General features: G+C 44.0%; 1 protein-coding gene across 1 annotated transcript in view; it reads right to left on the bottom strand.

Moving 5' to 3' along the window:
* Positions 1-1,051: 1,051 nt before the first annotated feature.
* Positions 1,052-23,504, bottom strand: part of RHOV (ras homolog family member V) — a 72,750-nt gene continuing 50,297 nt past the window's right edge. Inside the window, exon 3 of the mRNA XM_073609973.1 lies at positions 1,052-6,046. Within this exon, the coding sequence (XP_073466074.1) occupies positions 5,606-6,046 (441 nt within the window). The 3' untranslated portion in view covers positions 1,052-5,605. The remainder of the gene's footprint in view (positions 6,047-23,504) is intronic.

Here is a 23,504-nt window from a genome sequence, read left to right as displayed (position 1 = left end):
TATAGGAAGAGTCCTGGTGGTTCCAAATTTCTTCCATTTACGGATGATGGCGGTCACTGTGCTCATTGGGACCCTCAATGATGCAGAAATTCTCTACCCTTCCCCAAATCTGTGCCATGATACAATCCTGTCTTGGAGGTCTACAGACAATTCCTTATACTTCATGGCTTGGTTTGTGCTCTGACATACACTGTTAACTGTGGGACCTTATATAGACAGGTTTGTGCCTTTCCAAATCTTGTTCAATCACTTGAATTTATCACAGGTGGACTCTAATCAAGTTGTAGAAACAGCTCAAGGATGATCATTGGAAACAGGATGCACCTAAGCTAAATTTTGGAGCATCATGGCAAAGGCTGTGAATACTTATGTACATGTGATTGGTTTGTTTTTCATTTTTAATAAATTTGCAAACATTTCAAACAAACTTCTTTTATAATGTCATTATGGGATATTGTTTGTAAAATTGAGGAAAATTATTAATTTAATCCAGTTTGGAATAAGGATGTAACATAACAAAATGTGGTAAAAGTAGGGACATACTTCACCTTTAATACTGCTTTAATTTCAGCAGAGAAAATCAGGTCTCTTGCCTCACGATAGGGCTGTGTGGTGTAGTAGAATGTGTAAATCTCAGAACTGGATGGACAGAAATTAAAATAATTTTGCAGGTAAGATATCTCCCTTTTATACATTTCATGTGGGTGTAGCCCCTTCCTGTAGTTTAGCTTTACAATTCTGCACAGCTCCTGCGGATGGATCTAAGCAGTGATGTCAATGCTGCAAAGGATTTTATGAATTAGGCATTTAACATTGCAAGAAAAAAAAAAAATTCAGACCAGTTTTTCATTTTACAAAATTACATGAACTTCGCTCTCAAGCAACATCATCATACAATGAAGAAGCTCATAAAACTACCTAAAACCACCTCAAAATGATACCCAATATGCAATACTGCTTTTTTTTTTTTACATGAACGCTAATGTCTATTCAGGAAGTCCAGTAAAGACCTCCTTTATAACCCAATGTCCGCTATACAGTGCATACACAATTTTAGACAAAGCTAATAGAAATTTATTTACAATATGTACATTCCATTTTCTTGCAGCCAGTGCTGAGAATGGTTAGGTTTATACAAATATACACATAACAAGGAGATCAGAAACCAGGTCCTTATTTTTGGATATAGTTTAGCATTTGCTTACAAAGGTGTGATAAAGCGGTGTTTGTATGGCAGGCAAGCCTTTTAAAGCTTTGCAGTTTGGAAGTAAATACTGCAGCTGTCACTGAATGTCATTAGATATTGTAGAACCAGAAAAGTAACTGACTGTTCATTGAGCTTAGCATGTTTTAGAGAGCTAATCAGCTGATTTATGTAAAATAAATCTTTACTTAGAGATAATTAGGCTGCCATTGCTGACATGCTTCTCAAAATTGGAATTGCCTGGCTGTGTCTTGATAAAATATTTAATAAAGGCTGCCATATACAGCTCGATTTTTCCTTGTTCAGCCCTTTGGAATGAGAGAAGAATCAATAGGATTCCCCCATCCATGCTAACCATGTGGATGGCCATGTATTCAGGCAGCCATGGCCTCTACCACTGCCAAAATATGCATCTCACTGCACCCGATGCAGTCACCGTTTACTGGATAGTTTCCCCACTCGGTACAGCTCATTTTGAAATGGACTTTTGCTGCTTGCAGAGCCACCCACTGCTTGAATTGTGGTGAATTTAGGAGAAATCGTCCAAAATTCTGTCTATTGTGGCCTTAATCTGACACATACATGTAGCTGTTGAAGTCAGAGCTTTCAATTTGCAGTCTTGTTCTGGGATGGTGACTCATAGTATTAACAGCAAGGCAAGTAGCATTTTTTTTTTCTTAAGGAGGTAAGCTATGGTAGCCCATGTATTATCTAACTACAGGTTTGCTTTAGAGCAAAGTCCCCCCTAAAAAAAGTTGGTTCATACCAGGAATCGCACAGAAAGTGATGTGCATTCCTGAGCGATTCACATGCAGTTCTGTGCAGTGCGATTTCAGCCTATTTTGAATGGGCTGAAATCGCACTTCACCAAAAGTACTGCATGCACTATATTTGGAAACTCACTGCAACTAGATCGCAGTACGGGCAAACTCACTGCATTTGCAACCTGTGTTTGGGGTGTCCAACTTAAAATTGACACCTGCTTCAGATTGCAACTGCAGGGTGCTTTGAATGCGGTGTGGGATAAGTGCACGGTATGCAGCATTTCCACACGTCATTCTGGTGTGAATGGGTACTAAGGAAGCATGGCTTATTTAGTAAAGGGGATAAAATACTCTGTATTCCTCACTCCTCCAGCAGCTAGCACTCTTCTCCACTCCATGCTGAACTTTGGACAAGCCCTCGAAATCCCCACATATAATGCATTGTATGTGACAACCCAGAAGAGGCGGACTGGGGCCACTCTGTGCAAAATTAACTGCACAGTGAAGGGTATAACATTTTTTTTTTTAAATAACAAACGAGGGTTTACAACTCCTTTAATGCATTCTACGCATTAAGCTAAAAAAAAAAAAAACACACACAACCCACACACATCTCGAGCCCCATCTCGATCCAGCAATATACATGAGTGTAGCGCCCCTCCCCTCATTGGCTTGTAGGCAAACGCAGACTAGGTAGCATTGTTTTGCAGCAGCACTGCAGTCGGAGAGTAAATCAGGGGTAACATTGTTCCTCTATAGTTTCCTGGGTCACTGGGGAAGCGATCGGATGGATCGCCACGCATTTTGCTAGTGAGTAGAGACATCTGTTAGGGACAGTAGTAGCATTAGGGAGAGGTTCCTGATAAGGAGGGAAAGTGTAGGGTCGCATCTCTTCTGGACACCTTCCCGATTGGGCACTAAACGGCCAGGCCGCATTCTGTCCCCTCTCAACAGATGCTGTCAGTCTGTCCGCAATCTCTGCGTGGCTGAAAACTGAGTGCACCAAGCTAGGTAGCCCTCAGACCAGGTTTGTTGTGAACTGTTACTGCATTACTTCAATAAAAGTCTTTCATTGCACCTGCTTGTGTAAATTAATTGCCTCAGCACCATGCTGCACCACCCCTATCGGCTCAAACAATGTCAATCACAGCCATTGAGCCAATTAGGAGAGAGCAGGGGGCAGGGAATGGACAATATCCATTCACAGGAGCAAGTCTGCTCATGCACCCTCATAGCACAACGGGGTATTTGGCAGGGGGAAGGAGCCAGGACCACCAGCGGAGGATCCAAAAAGAAGAGGATCAGGGCTGCTCTGTGCCAAACCATAGCAGAGGCAGGTATGTATAATTTTTTAAATAACAAAACCCCTTTAGAAGCGAGTTTGCAACATTTTTCACTTTCTTGTTCCCCAACAAAAATCAGTGACTCTTCCCACCAATTTTCACATCTTAACCTTTTAATTTTCAGTCTTAGGGAAATCATATTTTACTCTAGTTTAGGGATCCTCAAACTACGGCCCTCCAGCTGTTGTGGAACTACACATCCCATGAGGCATTGTAAAACTCTGACATTCACAGACATGACTAGGCATGATGGGAATTGTAGTTCCTGAACAACTGGAGGGCCATAGTTTGAAGACCCCTGCGTAGATCATCAGATTTAAAAAGGCCTACTCATTAGGAAACTGCTAAGGTGTTTAATTTCCTACAAAAAGGTATTATTGCAGAAAAAATAAAAACACGTTTAAAAAAAAACACTGAAGTCACCCTCTGTGGTTCCTGGCATAACCAGTCACAGCCTTCATTATAGCATTCCCAGGCTTCTGAATAAAATTAGCACCATCTCTGTATTTGCATACTGATAATGGACGTACACTCCAGGTACTTTCCACCATGAAGCTGAATCACAAAGTTAAACTAGAATATTTTGCATTAAAACATCTTTTAGCAGTATTTGAGAGAGTATTTTTGGACTTTCTAAATAACCCCCTCTCTCTAATAGCATGCAGTGTTAAATACCTAAACTGGGTATAAAAATACATTTTTTTTTTCCCCATTAAACGAGGGGGGGGGGGCAAAAAAAAAAACCCACACACATTCCCTTATCCTTGCATCAACACACTCTCCAACTAAATGGTTCTTAATCTACAATATAATTAAAGATTTTAAAAAGTGGTTGTAAACTCAAGTATTACTGCCAGCCCCTCTGTTCTATCTAGCCATACTACACTGTGTAAATATTTATATAAAATTATGCCTCTAAATACCTTATTTCAGTTTGTTTCTAGATGGTCATGTGACCTCCGGTCACTCTCCACCCCCAATCTAAGGGCTACAGCAGGAGAAGGCGAGATCCTCCTCTGACATCAGCCGGGGAGGTCGCGTGACCACTGCTGTCCGCTTAGCCCCTAGATTGGGAGAGAAGAAGAGCGGCCTCACGTGACTGGCCAGAAAGGAACTCTGGGGGGGGAAGGTATTTAGAAGCATCATTTTATACACACACATGTACACTGTAGTATGGCTTGAAAGAACGGAGGGGCTGGCAGTGATCTTTCTTTAACTTTCCTGCCAGCTACTAATCGTAACGGGAGGGGGGCAGAGTTGACGGCACACACACACACGAGCTGACAGACAGGGATGGGGGAGAGAAGAGAGCAGCGGGACGACAGAGGCACGTAACCTGACCACAGTATCATGGATTAGCAGCCATAATTACTGTGTACTCAGCACACTAAGGGGGACACAGGAACAGGCAGAATCAACCAGTTTTTTTTTACTCGCATACAAAAAAAAGGGACAGATTAGACAGCAGAAGCACTGTGCAGTTTAACCTGCTATAAGAGAACAGGGTCTGTTTTTTTGGGGGTTACAACCTCTTTAACAGATTTTTTCCATCATATTAGCTGAAAAGTTACCTATCGTTTAGCCAGCATAGCACCGATTAGACAAATTAACAAGGTCCCAAAAAGTGCTTAGAAAAGTAGGCACCACTGTTTATATTTGAACTTTGAGCTAAATAAAATCATGGCTGCTTCAAAATGACAGCATCAAAAATCATAAAAGGCTCCCTCATTACATATTAGAAAAGAAGCAAATTGATGAGAGAAGGGAAGTGTGTGGTTTGAGACTGTATTGCCCTCAACTTCAGTTTCAGAAAACCACAAATAGACAAAATCACTTGCTACAGTGGCAGATACTATTTGCATCCATTAAAAATATAAAAATAGTAGTTTTTCATAGTAATGTTTCTGTAGAGAGGACCATACCAGAAGCCTAGTTAACAGTGATTTTTTACAAGTGGGTGACCTATACAAACACCTACATATTCAAATTGTTATAAAACCATATCACAAGAACTTTAGCTAATAGCCCAACTCCTTTGTTGGGAAATAAAATAGAGGTTTCCATGAAAATACATGGTTTGGTTGCAACAATAAATGAGGGGCTAAGTCTTATAGTCTTCACACATATGTAAAGGACAAGTGCAGGATACCATTTGAAAAAAGTTAAGGCTGTATTCACGTCCGCGTAGTGGGAACCAGTGCTCCTGCATTCTTGTAATCAGTCATAGTGGAGTCTCCAAGGCATAGGAGATAATTCAAGGAGTGTAAAGTTAAACAAATGCAGCTGGAGTAGATTTAAACAAAGCAGAAATATTTCTTCCATCTGCATTTTGAAAGTCGTTTAAAACCCTTTGAGCTCAGTTTTTTCTCCAATCGTACCTTGTGTTCAATTGCACTGAGAATGACTGTATCAAACACCTCTTTCAGGTTTTTCTGAGTCAGTGCAGAGCATTCAACATATGTATGAGCTCGGATTTTCTGAGCCACAGCCTGTGCTTGGGACTCACTTACAGGCTTGACACGGAAGCGGTTTAGATTGATCAACACATTCACATCATCTCTGAGGTCTGTTTGAGTTCCAACTAATACCACTGGAGTGTGCGGGCTGTGCGTGCGGATTTCTGGAATCCATTTTTCTGTGACATTCTGAAATGAGCTAGGATTCACCACGCTAAAACACACCAGAAAAATGTCCGTCTCAGGGTAACACAGGGATCGAAGATGGTCAAAGTCTTCCTATAAAAAAAAAAAAAAAAAAAAAAAGTAAAAAAAATAATATTTAGCAAGACACCATGGCCAGATCAGATAATAGCCGGGACCCCTGCCTAAGCACTATTTAACTCTTCATAGAAGAAGCGATCTGATATAGTGATTCAAAGCTATGGATTTCAGTTACTGCAGTTGTCCACTCAATATAGAGTGAAAAGTATCTGTGGCGTATATAATGTACAGCAAGCAGGACATGGTTAGCTGAAATGAAGAGGCACATGATACCATTCATAGAATAAGAAAGCAATACCATAGTATGCAACATATAAAAAAATGTTTCCTAGGCTTCATGTACACTGCAGGTGGTAAACAGACTTTTAGGAGCAGTTGGGCTTTTTTTCAGCTGTCCCTGAACTCTCCTGTATGTTATCAGTACTGACACAGGGTTATTTTTTAGGAGAGAGAAGAAGAGAGAGGAGAAGAGAGAGGAGAAGAGAGAGGAGAAGAGAGAGGAGAAGAGAGAGGAGAAGAGAGAGGAGAGAGGAGAGAGGAGAGAGGAGAGAGGAGAGAGGAGAGAGGAGAGAGGAGAGAGGAGAGAGGAGAGAGGAGAGAGGAGAGAGAGAGATTAAGGTTCATTTTTTTTCCTCATTAAATGTACACACGGCACCCCATATTGACAGAAAAACACAGAATGGTCCATCTTTCTTTTCACTAGAACTGAATGGAATAATCAATCCTAGCATAGATCATACCTCTGTACCATGTTGCTCGGTTATCCCCCGATATTCTGGGTTTAGTTGTGGCTTTGTGTCATGTGACACTGTATATCCTGCCAATAGACTCTGTCCCCTTCACAGCCAATTCCTGCAGTGCCCAGAGTCCAACACTTCCCTATGTAGTCTTTTGAAGAGAATGGAAATTTTGTTCCTCTTATGGGACTTTAACCACTTTAGCCCCGGAAGGATGTACCCCCTTCCTGACCAGAGCACTTTTTACAATTTGGCACTGCGTCGCTTTAACTGCTAATTGCGCGGTCATGCAATGCTGTAACCAAACGAAATTTGCGTCCTTTTCTTCCCACAAATAGAGCTTTCTTTTGATGGTATTTGATCACCTCTGCCATTTTTATTTTTTGCGCTATACACGGAAAAAGACCGAAAATTTTGAAAAAAAATTATATTTTCTACTTTTTGTTCTAAAAAAAAATCCAATAAACTCAATTTTAGTCATACATTTAGGCCAAAATGTATTTGGCCACATGTCTTTGGTAAAAAAAATGTCAATAAGTGTATATTTATTGGTTTGCGCAAAAGTTATAGCGCCTACAAACTAGGGTACATTTTCTGGAATTTACACAGCCTTTAATTTATGACTGCCTATGTCGTTTCTTGAGGTGCTAAAATGGCAGGGCAGTACAAAACCCCCACAAATGACCCCATTTTGGAAAGTAGACACCCCAAGGAAATTGCTGAGAGGCATGTTGAGCCCATTGAATATTCATTTTTTTTGTCCCAAGTGATTGAATAATGACAAAAAAAAAAAAAAAATTACAAAAAGTTGTCACTAAATGATATATTGCTCACACAGGCCATGGGCATATGTGGAATTGCACCCCAAAATACATTTAGCTGCTTCTCCTGAGTATGGGGATACCACATGTGTGGGACTTTTTGGGAGCCTAGCCGCATACGGGCCCCGAAAACCAATCACTGCCTTCAGGATTTCTAAGGGCGTACATTTTTGATTTTACTCCTCACTACCTATCACAGTTTTGAAGGCCATAAAATGCCCAGATGGCACAACCCCCCCCCAAATGACCCCATTTTGGAAAGTAGACACCCCAAGCTATTTGCTGAGAGGCATGTTGAGTCCATGGAATATTTTATATTTTGACACAAGTTGCGGGAAAGTGACAATTTATTTATTTTATTTTTTTTTTTTTGCACAAAGTTGTCACTAAATGATATATTGCTCACACAGGTCATGGGCATATGTGGAATTGCACCCCAAAATACATTCTGCTGCTTCTCTTGAGTACGGGGATACCACATGTGTGGGACTTTTTAGGAGCCTAGCCGCGTACGGGACCCCGAAAACCAATCACCGCCTTCAGGATTTCTAAGGGTGTACATTTTTGATTTCACTCTTCACTGCCTATCACAGTTACGCCCTTAGAAAGCCTGAAGGCGGTGCTTGGTTTTCGGGGTCCCATACACGGCTAGGCTCCCAAAAAGTCTCACACATGTGGTATCCCCGTACTCAGGAGAAGCAACAGAATGTATTTTGGGGTGTAATTTCACATATTCCCATGGCATGTTTGAGCAATATATGATTTAGTGACAACTTTGTGCAAAAAAAAAAAAAAAAAAAAAAATTTGTCTCTTTCCCGCAACTTGTGTCACAATATAAAATAAATATTCCATGGACTCGACATGCCTCTCAGCAAATAGCTTGGGGTGTCTACTTTCCAAAATGGGGTCATTTGGGGGGGGTTTGAACTGTCCTGGCATTTTATGCACAACATTTAGAAGCTTATGTCACACATCACCCACTCTAACCACTTGAAGACAAAGCCCTTTCTGACACTCATTGTTTACATGAAAAAGTTATTTTTTTTTTTGCAAAAAAATTACTTTGAACCCCCACACATTATATATTTTTTTAAAGCAAATGCCCTACAGATTAAAATGGTGGGTGTTTAATTTTTTTTTTTCACACAGTATTTGCGCAGCGATTTTTCAAACGCATTTTTTGGGGAAAAAAAAACACACTTTTTTACATTTTAATGCACTAAAACACACTATATTGCCCAAATGTTTGATGAAATAAAAAAGATGATCTTAGGCCGAGTACATGGATACCAAACATGACATGCTTTACAATTGCGCACAAACGTGCAGTGGCAACAAAATAAATACATTTTTAAAAGCCTTTAAAAGCCTTTACAGGTTACCACTTTAGATTTACAGAGGAGGTCTACTGCCCTCGATCTGACCGTCGCGGTGATACCTCACATGCATGGTGCAATTGCTGTTTACATTTGACGCCAGACCGACGCTTGCGTTCGCCTTAGCGCGAGAGCAGGGGGGACAGGGGTGCTTTTTTTTTTTCTTTATTATTTTTTTGCTTTTTTATCTTATTTTAAAACTAATCCTTTCATTTTTTTTTTTTTTTAATCATTTTTATTGTTATCTCAGGGAATGTAAATATCCCCTATGATAGCAATAGGTAGTGACGGGTACTCTTTTTTGAAAAAATTGGGGTCTATTAGACCCTAGATTTCTCCTCTGCCCTCAAAGCATCTGACCACACCAAGATCGGTGTGATAAAATGCTTCCCCAATTTCCCAATGGCGCTATTTACATCCGGCGAAATCTAAGTCATAAAATGCTCGTAGCTTCCGGTTTCTTAGGCCATAGAGATGTTTGGAGCCACTCTGGTCTCTGATCAGCTCTATGGTCAGCTGACTGAATCACCGGCTGCATTCTCAGGTTCCCTGTTGAGACAGGAGAGCCAGAGAAAAACACGGAAGACGGTGGGGGGGCATTCTCTCCCACTGCTTGTAAAAGCAGTCTAGAGGCTAATTAGCTGCTAGGATTGCTTTTACATGAAAGCCGACCGCTGGCTGAAAAGAATGATACCAAGATGATACCTAAACCTGCAAGCATCATTCTGGTATAACCACTCAAAGTCGTGAATGGTGTACCTGAAGACAAAAAAATGGTTAACAATAAAGCACAGTAAACGGTAAAGTATAAAAAATTGCATACCTGAAAAGCAAACATGATAAAACATAATAACAATAAAACATTGCAGAATAGAATACAGTAAAAAAGAGCAGAACAATAGAGAGAATAGAGAGAGAGAATAGAGAGAGAATAATAAAACGACAACTATTATTTTTTATTTTATATTTTTGTTTGTGGTTTTTTTTTTTTCACACTTTTTTTGTAACTGTAACTTTTATAACTGTAACCGGTTCCAGGTTCGGGTCTCTCAAAATGCGATGGCATCTTGGGAGACCCTGTGAAAGTGTGTCCTAGTCTGTGCAATGCTGTACCCTACGCTAATACTCAACTAGTGAATGGTAGCGTTCAAAACATTCACCAATGCAAAGAGCAGGATTGTCAGGACAGGAGGGACAATAATAGCGGGTGTCACGCCTATATCCGCGTTTGCTGCAGACACATCTTTTTTGGGGGGGTTCGTTGGGTAGGGGTACTTGGGAGGACATAAAAATGCCTCTCATGCAGCCGACTGCATTTGGTTGGGGATGTGAATGGGGGAAGTACGGGCGCTGCAGAAGTGGTGGGTTCCCAATTAGGATTGGCGAATGCAGCAGGAAGGCATTATGGGCACGACGGGCCTGTGTTTGTCTTTTTGATGGTAGCGGGACACTACTTGTGCTTGCCACCTCACCAGCTTGAACTGCACTTATGGGACTCGCCACGTCACCAAGTGTTACTGCAGTGCTGGTTTGACTACGACCGGGGTGTACTAGGCCGCTGGCGCTTGCCAGTTCACCAAAACGCTACCAAAAAAACTGTTAACGATCGCAGGGATCAGGCCTGACTCTGCGAACGCTGCAGTTATGCGTTAAGTGTTTTGTAAGTGACAGTGATCGATCGATACTGCGCTTGGGTGGGCTGGGCCTGGCGGAGGGGCAAAACGCAGGTGCTAGCAGGTATCTGGGCTGATCCCACTAACACTGCGTTTTTGGGAACCCTAAACTGCTGGGGACGCCAGTATAGATCTGATCGGATCAGATCAGATATTGATCAGTTCAGATACTATACCACTAAGGGAGGTGTACGGTGCGTGCGTGGGTGTTAGCGCTACTGGCACTAACCTGACGCTGCCTGGGGCTGGTGCTTGCCAGTTCACCAAAACGCTACCAAAAAAACTGTTAGCGATCGCAGGGATCAGGCCTGACTCTGCGAACGCTGCAGTTATGCGTTAAGTGTTTTGTAAGTGACAGTGATCGATCGATACTGCACTTGGGTGGGCTGGGCTGGGCGGAGGAGCAAAACGCTGGTGCTAGCAGGTATCTGGGCTGATCCCGCTAACACTGCGTTTTTGGGAACCCTAAACTGCTGGGGACGCTAGTATAGATCTGAACGGATCAGATATTGATCCGATCAGATACTATACCACTAAGGGAGGCGTATGCTGCGTGCGTGGGTGTTAGCGGTACTGGCGCTAATCTGACGCTGCCTGGGGCGACGCATATCACCGCCGGGCGATCAGGGGGCTAAACCTTTATTCGGTAATAAACGGCGGGTGCCCTGACACTATAAAAAATAAACGAACTAACCAGCGTCACCCGTAACGGTTATACGGTGATCAGTGGTGAAAGGGTTAACTAGGGGGCAATCAAGGGGTTAAAACATTTATTAGATAGTATATGGGGGTCCCTGTCGCTATAAAACGCTGACGGCGAACCTAAATATTTACGTCCCTAACTAGCGTCACCAGCGACACTAATACAGCAATCAGAAAAATGATCGCTTAGCGACACTGGTGACGGGGGGTGATCAAGGGGTTAAAACTTTATTAGGGAGGGTTAGGGGGGTATCCTAGACCTAAAGGGGGCCCAACACTCACTGCCCTAACACTGTAACTGTCACAAACTGACACCAATACAGTAATCAGAAAAAAAAAAAAACCTGCTTGGTGTCAGTTTGTGACAGGGGGGGTGATTGGGGGGGGGGAAATCGGGGTGTTTTGTGTGCCTGGCATGTTCTACTGTGTGTGTAGTGTGTTGGTGCACTCACATTACAGTCTTCTCTCCTCGGCCCGGAACGGAAAATACCGAGCCGAGGAGAGATGACATCATTTCCTCTGCCTCTGTGTACAATACAGAGGCAGGGAAATAATCCCATTGGCTGGGAGCGATCGCGAGGGGGGGGCCACGAATGGATGGCCTCCCCCTCACCACCGATCGCCGGGGGAGATTTGCCGACCGCCGCAGGCACTGGGGGGGGGGGGGGGTCCGATCGGACCCCCCACCTGCGGGCAGGCAAGGACGTACCTGTAAGTCCTTTTGCCTGCCCGTGCCATTCTGCCGACGTATATAGTCGTGCGGCGGTCGGCAAGTGGTTAAAGGGGACACCTGCTCATAAGTAATAGAGTATAATAAGGAGTATAATAAGTATAGGTTTGATTGCAAAAGTTTAGGTATTTATTGGGGTGAGGGTACGGGTAATTTAGGGGTACAACAGATGAGTGGGCATAAGGTACAGGATACAAGTTACAAACATGAAGACATGGCAATACAACATGCAGAGGATCCACAATCATAGGACTCCAGGTGTGTATGGGACACACACACAGTACCCGACGTGTTTCAAGATAAACTCTTCCTCAGGGGTGTCTGATAGGGATCAGCAAGCACAGTGGTGTGTCATATAATGTTGCTTGGAAGGCATGTATTACTGCACGTGTATCCAAAGAAGCACTCAAAAGGACGGGAGGGGGGTTTTGTAGGGGGGGGATAAAAAGACACACCACTGGACTTCAGTAGGCCGCTCGCCCCCAGTCCACGTCTGGCCCGTGACACCCAGACCCGGCGGGGCGGCTTGAGAGAGCTCCCCAGCAAAGGGCACCACAAAACCCACCGTGAAGAAGAGTAATCTTAAGTATGCTCCAATCTGGAGAAGGCCGGGAAAAGGCCAATGCAGGCAGAGGACTGCGGGTCTCCGAAAGGAGGGGGTTTTATTCCCTTATGGTCCGGCCCAGTAAGCCACTGCGGTATTCCTGTGTGATGCTCCAGACTGTGTGCATCCAGTCCCTGTGAGGGTTAAGATGTCCCAGGGGGGTAGCGGCAGTAATACCAATCTGGGGGCAATGGAGGGGGGTGTTCCAACAGGGGGTCCGGGCAAGGGAGTTCAACCTGGTGGGTGAAGCAGCGGCATGCAGCGATGTAGGGCGGAAGGCCGTAATGTTCTATGTAGTCTTTTAGACTCTGCTAATGATGTAACTTCCTTCACAGCGCTGATGGTGGGTGGGATTGAATAAATCCTAATTAGCATTCAATCCTGACCAGTCACACCTACAGAAAGCGTTCAAACCTCCCAAATCCCGCCTTACAGATCACAGCATTATTTAAGTAGAAAACACACATATGCACACAGACAGCCTGCTGTGAGAGAAAGCTGTGCCGATTCTGGGAGGGATTGAATAGATAGCCCTGGTTCACACGAGCATGATATGAAAGTGTGACTTACAGTGCAACTATCATTCCTATGCAACCTATGACTCCTCCCTGGTCATTCTTGCTGCCTAAAAGCTTCCTCCCAAGCACATGGGAATGTGGGCTGCACATATACTAGAATTAAATACTGATATCACGAAGAAATAAACCAAACACAAATTTCTTTATGGTGATAAAATGGCCACGGCACCTTTATTGGTATATATATAGATATATATATATATATATCTCTATCTATCCCACCAGCTGATTTTGTTATCAAACAAAATTGGCCTACCACAACACCGCGGCCATTTCCATGATATTTTGAAGACCCAGATTAAAAATATCTAGGCCTACATCAGAGAAGTGAACACTGTCTTGTCTGTAAAGGCCAGAAAAACCTCCTACCAAATCTATATGATGGAAAGAGAAGCTATCTAGTAAAGGCATGAATTTTTTGAAGTGAATGGTTTACACACCTCCTAATCTTTTCCAAAGGTTTTCCCTCAAAAGAAGATAACCAAATGAGACGTGGTACCAGTTCTGAAAAAAAATAAAAAAATAAAATTATCACAGAAGTACCTGGAAAAGAGTTGTGTGTGATGTAAATCACGCTTGATCATAAAGATAAAATCCAAAGTTTTTAGCCTACCTACGTCATTGCCACCTAAATGAGCTATTAATATAGCTGGAGATGGCCACAGCTGAGCTAACTTGGAAAGGTGAAAGAAAAAAAATTAGTCCATTGAAGACTACGAATGCCCTTCCAAAAGGACTTGAAAAGAATCAGGAGGTAAAGATAAGTTGGAAGTATAACAGCGTTGGCATGCTCTTTTGTGAGCCCAATGAACAAACAAATGTTCAATAATCCAAATGTAAGACTTGGAACCTAAGAAAATCAAAGAGATAAATTAGGACGAACATAAAGATGAAATCTGTGAGATTCTCACCTCCCCAGCCTCATAATAAAAGCATTGAGGCCCAGAAAATTATAACAAAAGCCGATGAAAGAACGCTTCGTATTCTGAACGGCACACAATGGAAGTTGTTAAACAAATTTTTGTTAAGATGTCTAAAGAAATAGGTCTACGCATGTCCGGCGTAAAAGTTAAATTTCCTATAACCTTTAAGCAAATGACGGATCGAAAAAAAAAAAAAAAAAAAAAAAAAAAAAAAACTTACAAGCTGGCAATTTATAAAGTTTTAAGAAAAAAGAAAATTCCTGACAAAGTTTTATTAATAAATGAAAGTTTTATTTGCATGAACGAACAAAGAAAGGCCAAAACAGTTTGTTCCGTAGGAGAACAACCAGCGAAACTGGTTCATTAAATAAAAGCCATTTCCTTCATGCAACCGAATACTCGGTCCATGTTCTAGGAGCAATGGAATACTGAATAGCAGAAAAAAATGGTGTTAAGTCAAATCCCACAGATGACTTGGGCAGGTGTAACATAGGAGGTCCGCTTCGGGAAAAAGCTGTCTGAAACAAGCCATCTGGAAATGAGAACGCTTCAGCTACCGCATTATGCCTACCAGGTACATACTTTGCTTTAATCCAAATATTTAATCTTTAGCATAACCTGACAAAATAACGCAAACGTTTTAATCACACAGATTTAGAAGAAAGGACAGTTCAAGGCAAAAAGCACTCCTTTGTTATCTGAATGAACCATGATCCTTTTATTAGCAAAAAATTCCCAAAGATCTCAAAAGCCTCCACTATGGGGAAAAGCTCCAACAAAACATTTTGTTAGCTTTGCTGGAAACCCAAAAAGGAGTCCAAGAGCCACAGCACCAGATCACTGTAAAATCAAGGGAAACGGCAACGTCCGTATATAGTTCCATATCTGCAGAAAAAACATTCTTCCTGGAAAAAAGTCGACCGCTATAGTCCGTTAGAAAATCTGACCAAACTAAAAGATAGTCTTTTAGATCAGAAGTAAGGTGGATATGGGAAAAAGGGGATTTGAACCCGGACATTTCAATTAAAGGACTATGGGGAAATAGACAACAACCTAAAAGCAGATTTTGCTAATAGGGTGCCTTGACCAAATTTTCTTATAAGTTTTATGGCATCATCAAAGGTAGTATATGTTACAGAAGACAAATTGTCAATTTTAATTTCCTAAAGAAAAACCCTCAATTAAAATTTCTGGTGTGAAAGCTTTTGGAATGGTCCCTAGCCTGTGTGTGAGAATAGGTCCTTTTAAAACACTCAGATAAAGGGGGAGTCTCAAAACAAAAAGAACACTCATGCTTACAACGGCATAATGTAGACCATTTGCATTGGGATTCGTTATAAGCATAACATACACCCTTTTTACATACTGAAGAAATATTCAGATTTAATGGCAGCTGTTCTGTAAAAACGTTTTTTTTGCGGGAGGATGAGGTTTAACCATAAACCCACATCTTTCATCCCCAATTTGAGGTTAGGGTAAACAGCCATCTTTTGGCGGAATGATTCATCATAGCTGTACCAACCAAACCCGCCAAAGTTCCTATAAGCTTCAATTATATGTTTTAGATGTTGAAACCACTGCATTTTTCTGGGGATTTCTCACCCATGACTGCAGAAAATATACAGAAGGCTCATAACCAACTATAAAAGGATCTAGGAGCTGTACGACGCCCGTCTTCAACTGCATCCTCAGCTCTTTTATCATTTTAAATAGAAAAATCCTTTGAGCTAGAAAGCAAAGTCAATAAATCAATAAACTCAACTCTCCATATTTTTTCCTTTTCTGACATAGCTAAATGAAAACCTAAGGGTGATATTTCGCATGGCAGAACCTCGTTATAACAAGTTTCCGGAACATGAGATAACACACTAGAAATTGTATTAGACTCCTGCACAGTGTGAACATTAGGAGCATTGGCAGAAGCATGTGAGATAGAAGCATCAGAAGCAGGAGACCAAACATTAGCAGGAGAGGAGACAGGTACAGATAATTGTAGAGAACTTTAAGGAATCAGTACATTTAGATAAAGAATTAAGCAACTGGGTGAATAACTGCTGTTGTGCTGACTCACCAGCCTGAAGGGTTCCCATAGCTGGCTGATCATCTGGGAGATTACTGCCCTGTGTAGTTGTTTACCTGTCCAGCCTTGACAGCCTAGACACGCAACGCGGTTGGCCTGGAAAACCCTAGTTAGACTTACTGGTAACGGTATTTCTACAAGTCTTTCGGGACAGCACCTGGAGAGAGCGCAGCTCCACCCACTTTCCCAGGAAACACTGCAGTCAGTTTCTTTAAAGACTGGACACTTCCACCATGGCCTCAGTTGTTCATAGAGTACCTCCAACCATGCTGAAATTAGATAAGCAGAACATAGCAATAACACATCTTATAACCTTAAAATTTAGGGCGGGTCATCGGCGCTGTCCTGAAAGACTCGTAGAAATACCGTTACCGGTAAGTCTAACTAGGGTTTTCTCCCTTCGTCTTTCAGGACAGCACCTGGAGATGATAAAAGAGTACTTACTCTAGGGTGGGACCACCGCCTGCAGGACCTTCCTGCCAAACGATTGTTCCGCTGCTGATAGCAAGTCCAACCTGTAGTGGCAGGTGAAGGTGGAGAAACTTGTCCACGTGGCCGCTTTACAGATCCGACCCGGGGAAGCCCCTGCCCTCTCTGCCCAGGACGTTGCTACTGCCCTTGTTGAATGGGCCACTACCCCCTTAGGGGGCTCTGCTCCTGAAGCTCTATAAGCTTCACTGATGGCCATTCTCAGCCATCTACCTATGGTGCTTTTGGATGCTCTATACCCCCTACGTGGACAAGAGAATAGAACAAAGAGAATCTGATCTTCTAAAATTTTTTGTTATCTCTATATAGTGTAATAGACACCTTCTCACGTCCAGGGAATGGAAAGACCTCTCCTTAGCACTGGACGGGTTAGGACAAAAAGTAGGGAGAATTATCTCTTGTGCCCTATGAAATGCTGATGACACCTTTGGCAGAAAACCCGGGTCAGTTTTTAGCACTACCCGGTCTGGAAAAAAATAACAAAAAGGGTTCTCTTATGGAAAGAGCTTGTAACTCGCTTATTCTCCTAGCTGAAGTTACCGCTACTAACAGGACTATTTTTAACGACCATAGCCTGATTGATGCTTCCTCTGGAGGTTCAAAAGGCTCTTTGATTAGACCCCGCAGAACCACAGACAGGTCCCATCTAGGAAAAAACTTAAAAGGTATTGGCCTAGCTCTGGCCAATGCCCTGAGAAACCTAATAATGAGCGGCTCCCTAGATAATTGTCTCTCAAGGAAAACCGATAATACAGCTACCTGTACCTTTAGGGTGCTAGCTGCCAACCCCATCTCCATTCCCTCATGGAGAAATTCCAATACTGGAGCAATTTCTTGTGGTGAAAGTATCCTAGCTGCACACCAGCTATTAAATCGCTTCCATGTCTTGAAATAGATGGCCCTGGTAACCTCCTTACGACTATTCAGCAGGGTAGAGACCAGTTTATCTGAAAGGCCCTTATTTTTTAACATCTGCTCCGCAGTAACCACCCTGTCAACCTGAGATGCTGGGTATTCGGATGATGAAGGGGCCCTGCGTTAGTAGATCCTTCCGCAGCGGAAGCGCCCAATAAGGTTCCACCGCCATCCTCTGTATTGTTGCGAACCAAGCCCGTTTGGGCCAGAAAGGGGCCACTAGAATCATACTCGTGTTCTCTTTCTGTAGCTTTTTTAAGACCAAGGGAATCATCTGAAAGGGGGGAAAAGCGTAGCACAACTGGAAGTTCCATGGCTGCGCTAATGCATCCAATCCCTTCGCCTGATCCTGCCTGTTTAGTGAGAAGGCGGCCTCTACTTTTGCATTCTTTTGAGATGCAAAAAGATCTATTTGGGGTACTCCCCATCTTTCTGTTAGTTTTTGGAAAGTTCCTGCGTTCAGACTCCATTCTGCTTCCAGTATTCTTTCCCTGCTCAGAAAGTCTGCTAGAAGGTTCAAATCTTCCTCAGATGTATTGCTGTTATGGATTTTAGATTGTTTTCTGCCCAGGCTAGAATCTGGAGTGCCAAGGATAGCAGAGCCCTGCTCCTTGTTCCTCCCTGTCCGATAAAACTTGAACATGATGGCCCCGGACTGTCTTTTCGAAGGCCCATAAACCCAGGAGAATAGCCCTTAGCTCTCTCCAATTGGAGGACTTTCTGGCTTCCCAGTCTGTCCAACTCCCCTGAGCCATCTGCTCGTCCAGGTGGGCACCCCAGCCCCAGGAACTTGCGTCTGTTGTTAGTCTTTTCTCCAAAGGAAAGCCCCAGAGCAGACCCCTGTCCAGGTTTGAGTGATTTCTCCACCACCAAAGCTTCCTCTGAACCCGCGTAGGTATCTTTATTAATCTTTCCAGGGACTCCCCATAGGACCAACTCATTAAAATTGCCTGCTGAAGCTCCCTTGTATGTAGACGTGCCCACTGCACTGCTGGTATAGTCGCAGTGAGTAGCCCTAGGACCGACATAGCTGCTCTTATGGAGATTGGCATATTTGTTTGTGTCCTCTTTACTGCCCCCTGAAGCTTCTCCATCTTCTCCTCGGGGAGAAAAATTCTCTCCTGGATGGAATCTATCGTGTAGCCCAGGAATAGTATGGTCTGAGATGGAATCAAGTTTGATTTCTCCTCGTTTATTATCCATCCTAGACCTACCAAGTGTCTCATTGTCTTTTCCAGATCCCTCACTAATAGGTCCCTTGTTTTGGCAAAAATTAGTAGATCGTCTAGATAAGGCAGGACTGATACTCCCTCTACTCTGAGTGGGGCTAAGGCCTCTGCCAGGATCTTTGTGAAAATCCTCGGAGAGGATGACAGCCCGAAAGGGGGAGCTCTGAACTGGAGATGCAGGGTTGATTTCCCCAATTTTATCGCAAACCTTAGGTGCTTCTGCGATGTTGATGCTACTGGTACATGTAAGTATGCATCTCTCAGGTCTATGGACGCCATAAAACATCTTGGGTTCAGGAGACTCTTCACTGAGAATATTGTGTCCATCTTGAATTTTTTGTATCTGATAGTCTTGTTGAGAATCTTCAGGCTCAGGATGAGCCTGAATTTCCCCGAAGGCTTCTTCACAAGAAATATGTGTGAATAGCACCCCCGTTCTAATTCCCCGGGGGGCACGCTCATGATCACCTTTTGTAGCATCAATTCTCTCAGGATAGCTGTCATTGCTAGTGACTTTTCTGGGTCTCGGGGAGCCTGGGTTATGTAAAAACGCACAGGAGGAGGTTGAGAAAATTCCAGCCTGTAACCCTCCAGAGTGGTCTTGAGGATAAACTGGCTGTTCGTTATAGTCTTCCACTGTAAAAAGAAGGTCTGTAGCCTTGCTCCCACAGTTGGATGACAGTCACTGGGTTTTTGTGCTTGTGGTCGGGGGGCGAAAAAGTACTCCTGACTTGCCCCTCCCTCTTTGAGATTTCCAAGGCCTTTTATAGCCTGGCTCTTTGGTATCAGGGGTTTTCCGAAAAGCACGAAAATTCTTGTTCCCTTGCGGAATCACCTTTTTCTTTATAGGGAAAGCCTTCTTTTTGTCAGCTGTTCTGTCAAGTATAGCTTCCAACCCAGGGCCAAACACCAGATCACCCTCAAAGGGTAAACCACATAACTTTGTTTTTGAGGCCGTATCCCCTGTCCATGTCTTGACCCATAAAGCCCTGCGAGCTGAGTTTATCAGGGCTGTGGATCTGGCTGACATTCTGATTGACTCCGCTGAGGCATCTGCTATATACCCTACTGCCTTAGATAACACCGGGAGCGTATCTAGCAGATCTTTACGAGGCGTCCCCGCCTCAATGTGAGCTTTCAGCTGCTCCAGCCAGTGTTCCAGATTTCTGGCTACCACTGTTGAAGCCATGGCAGGTTTCAAATTTGCTAAAGATGAATCCCATGCCTTCCTTAATAGGGAGTCTGCCTTTTTATCCATGGTATCCTTAAGGATACCCATGTCCTCAAACGCCAGGTCAGTATTCCTTGATACCTGGGAAAACGCTGCGTCCAATCTTGGTTTTTTGTTCCAGATATGCGAGCTATCCTCATCAAACGGAAACCTCCGCTTGAGGGATTTAGAAAAGAAGGGGGCTCTTTCTGGATCCTTCCACTCCCTCTTAATGGTTTCTGATAAAAACCTATGTACAGGAAAAACCCTGTGTTTTTCCTCCCCAAGGCCCTGAAACATCCTATCGTGTAAGGATAGCTGAGTTTTATCCTCTGTGATGTTAAGGGTAGTGTGTATTGTCTTTAGTAGATCATCCACCTCCTCAAGGGATAGTTTGTATCTAGAAGAAGGCGAAGAAGCTTCATTCCCTTCTTCCGCTTCCTCGTCAGAATTTAGTAAAACGTTACATTCTTCCTCCTCTGAGTCGCTGCCCCCTCTGGATGCTGAAACAGAGGATTGAGAACACGGCACCATACTGCTATGCGCCGTTGGGCGTCTATCCAGGTAGGACCTGAAGGACTCAAAGGTGTCCGCCATTTCCTTCCTGAAAGAGCTCAGCAATTCCCCTTGCTGAGTTGCAGGACTAGCGGGAGCTGTCTCCTCCTTAACTAAGTCCGCAATACAAGATTTGCATGATATTTTGGTCCAGGAATCAGAATCCCTCAGAATCCCTTACATGAGGGACATTTCCTTTTAACAATAGGGGAGACATGCTTTGTCTTTTCTTTAGCCTTCTGCAATATCCCAAGGGAAAAAAGACATTTGCTGAACCATATTTCACCAAAACAGTTTACATGCTGTATACAAAGAACACAGAAAAAAAAAAACTACCAAGGAAGTTAACCCTTTAACCCCTAATTCTTGTTCCACAGCCGGTGAATCACCCCACAGATCCACCTTAAACCAAATAATCAAATCACTTATCCTTCCATTAGTAATCAGGAAAAAGTGATCTGCAGGCTCCCCCTTTTTTTTTTTTTTTTAAGGAAGGGAATTTATATTCATAAATATCACAACTGCCCATAGAGTAATAACAGTGATCAATGTCCCTGCTTACCTGAGCCTGGCTGATTGGTGTGGCTCCTGCTCCTGCCACCGCCATCTGATCGTCCTCCATTGCTGACAGGACAAACAGCGGCGTCTGTGCTCTTTTATTTAATTTTCCCGGGCCACTCACCGCTGTGAGGGCCGGAAATTACATCAGTCGTAGAGACCGCCCCCTTCCTCCTGCGTTCCAGTGGCCGGAACCGGAAGCCGCGTCGCGCCGCTTGAGGCCCCGCCCCCGGTCGGAAATGACGCGCTCGCCATCCGAACCCGGAAGGCGTGCGGACAGCAGAGTAGACGCCATTCGCTACTCCACAGCCCATGCCGCTTGTCTTGTAGGAGCGGGACCCTCGCAGCCTGGCTCTCGCCGAGCATGAAGAGGAGGGGGCGCCGGAGAATCCCCCACACGTCAGGGAGGATGCTGGGCTGTCCTCTGAAGAAAAAAAGGCGACATCAACCGGTATGCCTCCTACTTTCACCACCTGAAGAAAGCGCAGCACACCCCTGGTTCCCTGCAGCGCTTCCACCATGGCGGAGGAAACACTACAACTGAGGCCATGGTGGAAGTGTCCGGTCTTTAAAGAAACTGACTGCAGTGTTTCCTGGGAAAGTGGGTGGAGCTGCGCTCTCTCCAGGTGCTGTCCTGAAAGACGAAGGGAGAAATGGGAGACGCTCACCCATGATTGTCATGCAGAGTAGGAGGAGCAGCTCTTCCGAGTGGCGGGGATTGTCGCGCTCTCCCCCCGCCCCTCGCTGACGCGGATGGGAGACAGAGGGAAAGCTGCCCTCCTCTTCTGAGCACACCGGCCGCTGTGCTGAGTTGCTGTGATGACACCAGCCTCCTCCTCATGTGGGCAGGACTCTTCCACCTGACCCGAAGCTGCTGAAGACCCGGGGCGTTCCAGCGGGAGGCTTCGCTGTAGCTTGCGGGATTCAGAGCGCTGACTTGATGCAGGGTTCGCAGGTGGCAGTGGGACCAGCTCGATATCCATCCCGGGGGCTGACAGGGGTGCCAACGGATCCTCCAACTCCGGCACCGCTCCCAACTCTGCCAGGCATCGCCGCAGCCACTCTTCTCCTCCCTCCGACGCCGCCTTCTCCAGGACCCTTCTGACGAGTGTCTTCATGACCTCACAGGGCAGGCGAGCTCCTGTATTATTGCCTATGGAGCTTGCCAAAGCCGATGCAGGTAAACTGCGATGGGAGCCTTATATAGCCCCCAAACCCATGTAGAAGCTCCAAGAAACATGAGTTTTTCCCACCTGGAATCCTCCTGACATGCCAGGCATGAAATTTGAAAGACAGTTTACTTAATTTTATTGTGGCCGCCACAATCCCATGCCAATTTATGCCCACTTTTTCATTCCATTCACACCTCAGCGTTGTGGAAGCACATGTTCCCACTTGCAGTTCCTTGCGTGTTTTTCAAACGTACACTTAAATGGGCTGCCTTACCTGCATGAATGCTCCAAATTAGCACTGCAATGTTTTTAGTCGTGGAGGGTCACATGGTTTTTCAGTGCAAGTTTTAAAGCATTTGTAGAGGGTTTTACGTACACAGCAAAACATGTGTCTGCTAACCATGATTGGGGTGGCCATTAGGCTGCATTTACATCTGCAGTTTTCCGAATGCACGACAATCCACACAGAAAAAAAAAAAAAAAAAAAACAAAACAAAACTGCTTTATCTTATGGGTTGCCCTGCGTTTGGAAAAGCACAGATGCAAATAGTAGTAACTCAAGCACGATGCACATTGCACAGATGCGAATGCCACATTGCTACGCGTTTTTGAAAAGCACGGCAAGGCATGCGTTTTCTTGCCAGTTGCAGCATGTTCGGAAACGCGCAAATGAATAATAATGCAAGGGTGATGCTATGCATTTTAAAAACACATGGCAAAGTGCATGTTTTTGTGTGGGTTGCCACGTGTTGGGAAAAGCACAGCTGCAAAGGAATGGTAACGCAAGTGCGCCACACATCGCCGTGCATCTTCTTGTGGGTTGCCGCATATCAGAAATGGACAGATTCAAACAAATGGCAACGCAAGCAAGCAGCACCTTGCTGCATGTTCTGGAAACGTGCAGCAAAGCTTCTGTTTTCTTGTGGGTTGCCATGCGTTCGGAAACATGCAGATATGAATGAATGCTAACAAAAGCATGACCGGTGAACTGAGTTTTCGTATCGCACAGCAAAGCATGTGTTTTCTTGTGAATTGCCGTGCATTCGTAAATGCACAGATGCAAATGAGTGGTAATGCAAGTGTGACGCATGTTGCTGTGCGTTTTCAAAACACGTGACAA

Source organism: Aquarana catesbeiana, linkage group LG13 (assembly GCF_042186555.1).
Source record: "Aquarana catesbeiana isolate 2022-GZ linkage group LG13, ASM4218655v1, whole genome shotgun sequence".
Taxonomy (NCBI): domain Eukaryota; kingdom Metazoa; phylum Chordata; class Amphibia; order Anura; family Ranidae; genus Aquarana; species Aquarana catesbeiana.
The sequence above is the reverse complement of the archived record's forward strand: the minus strand, read 5'-3'. Positions and strand labels throughout refer to the sequence as shown.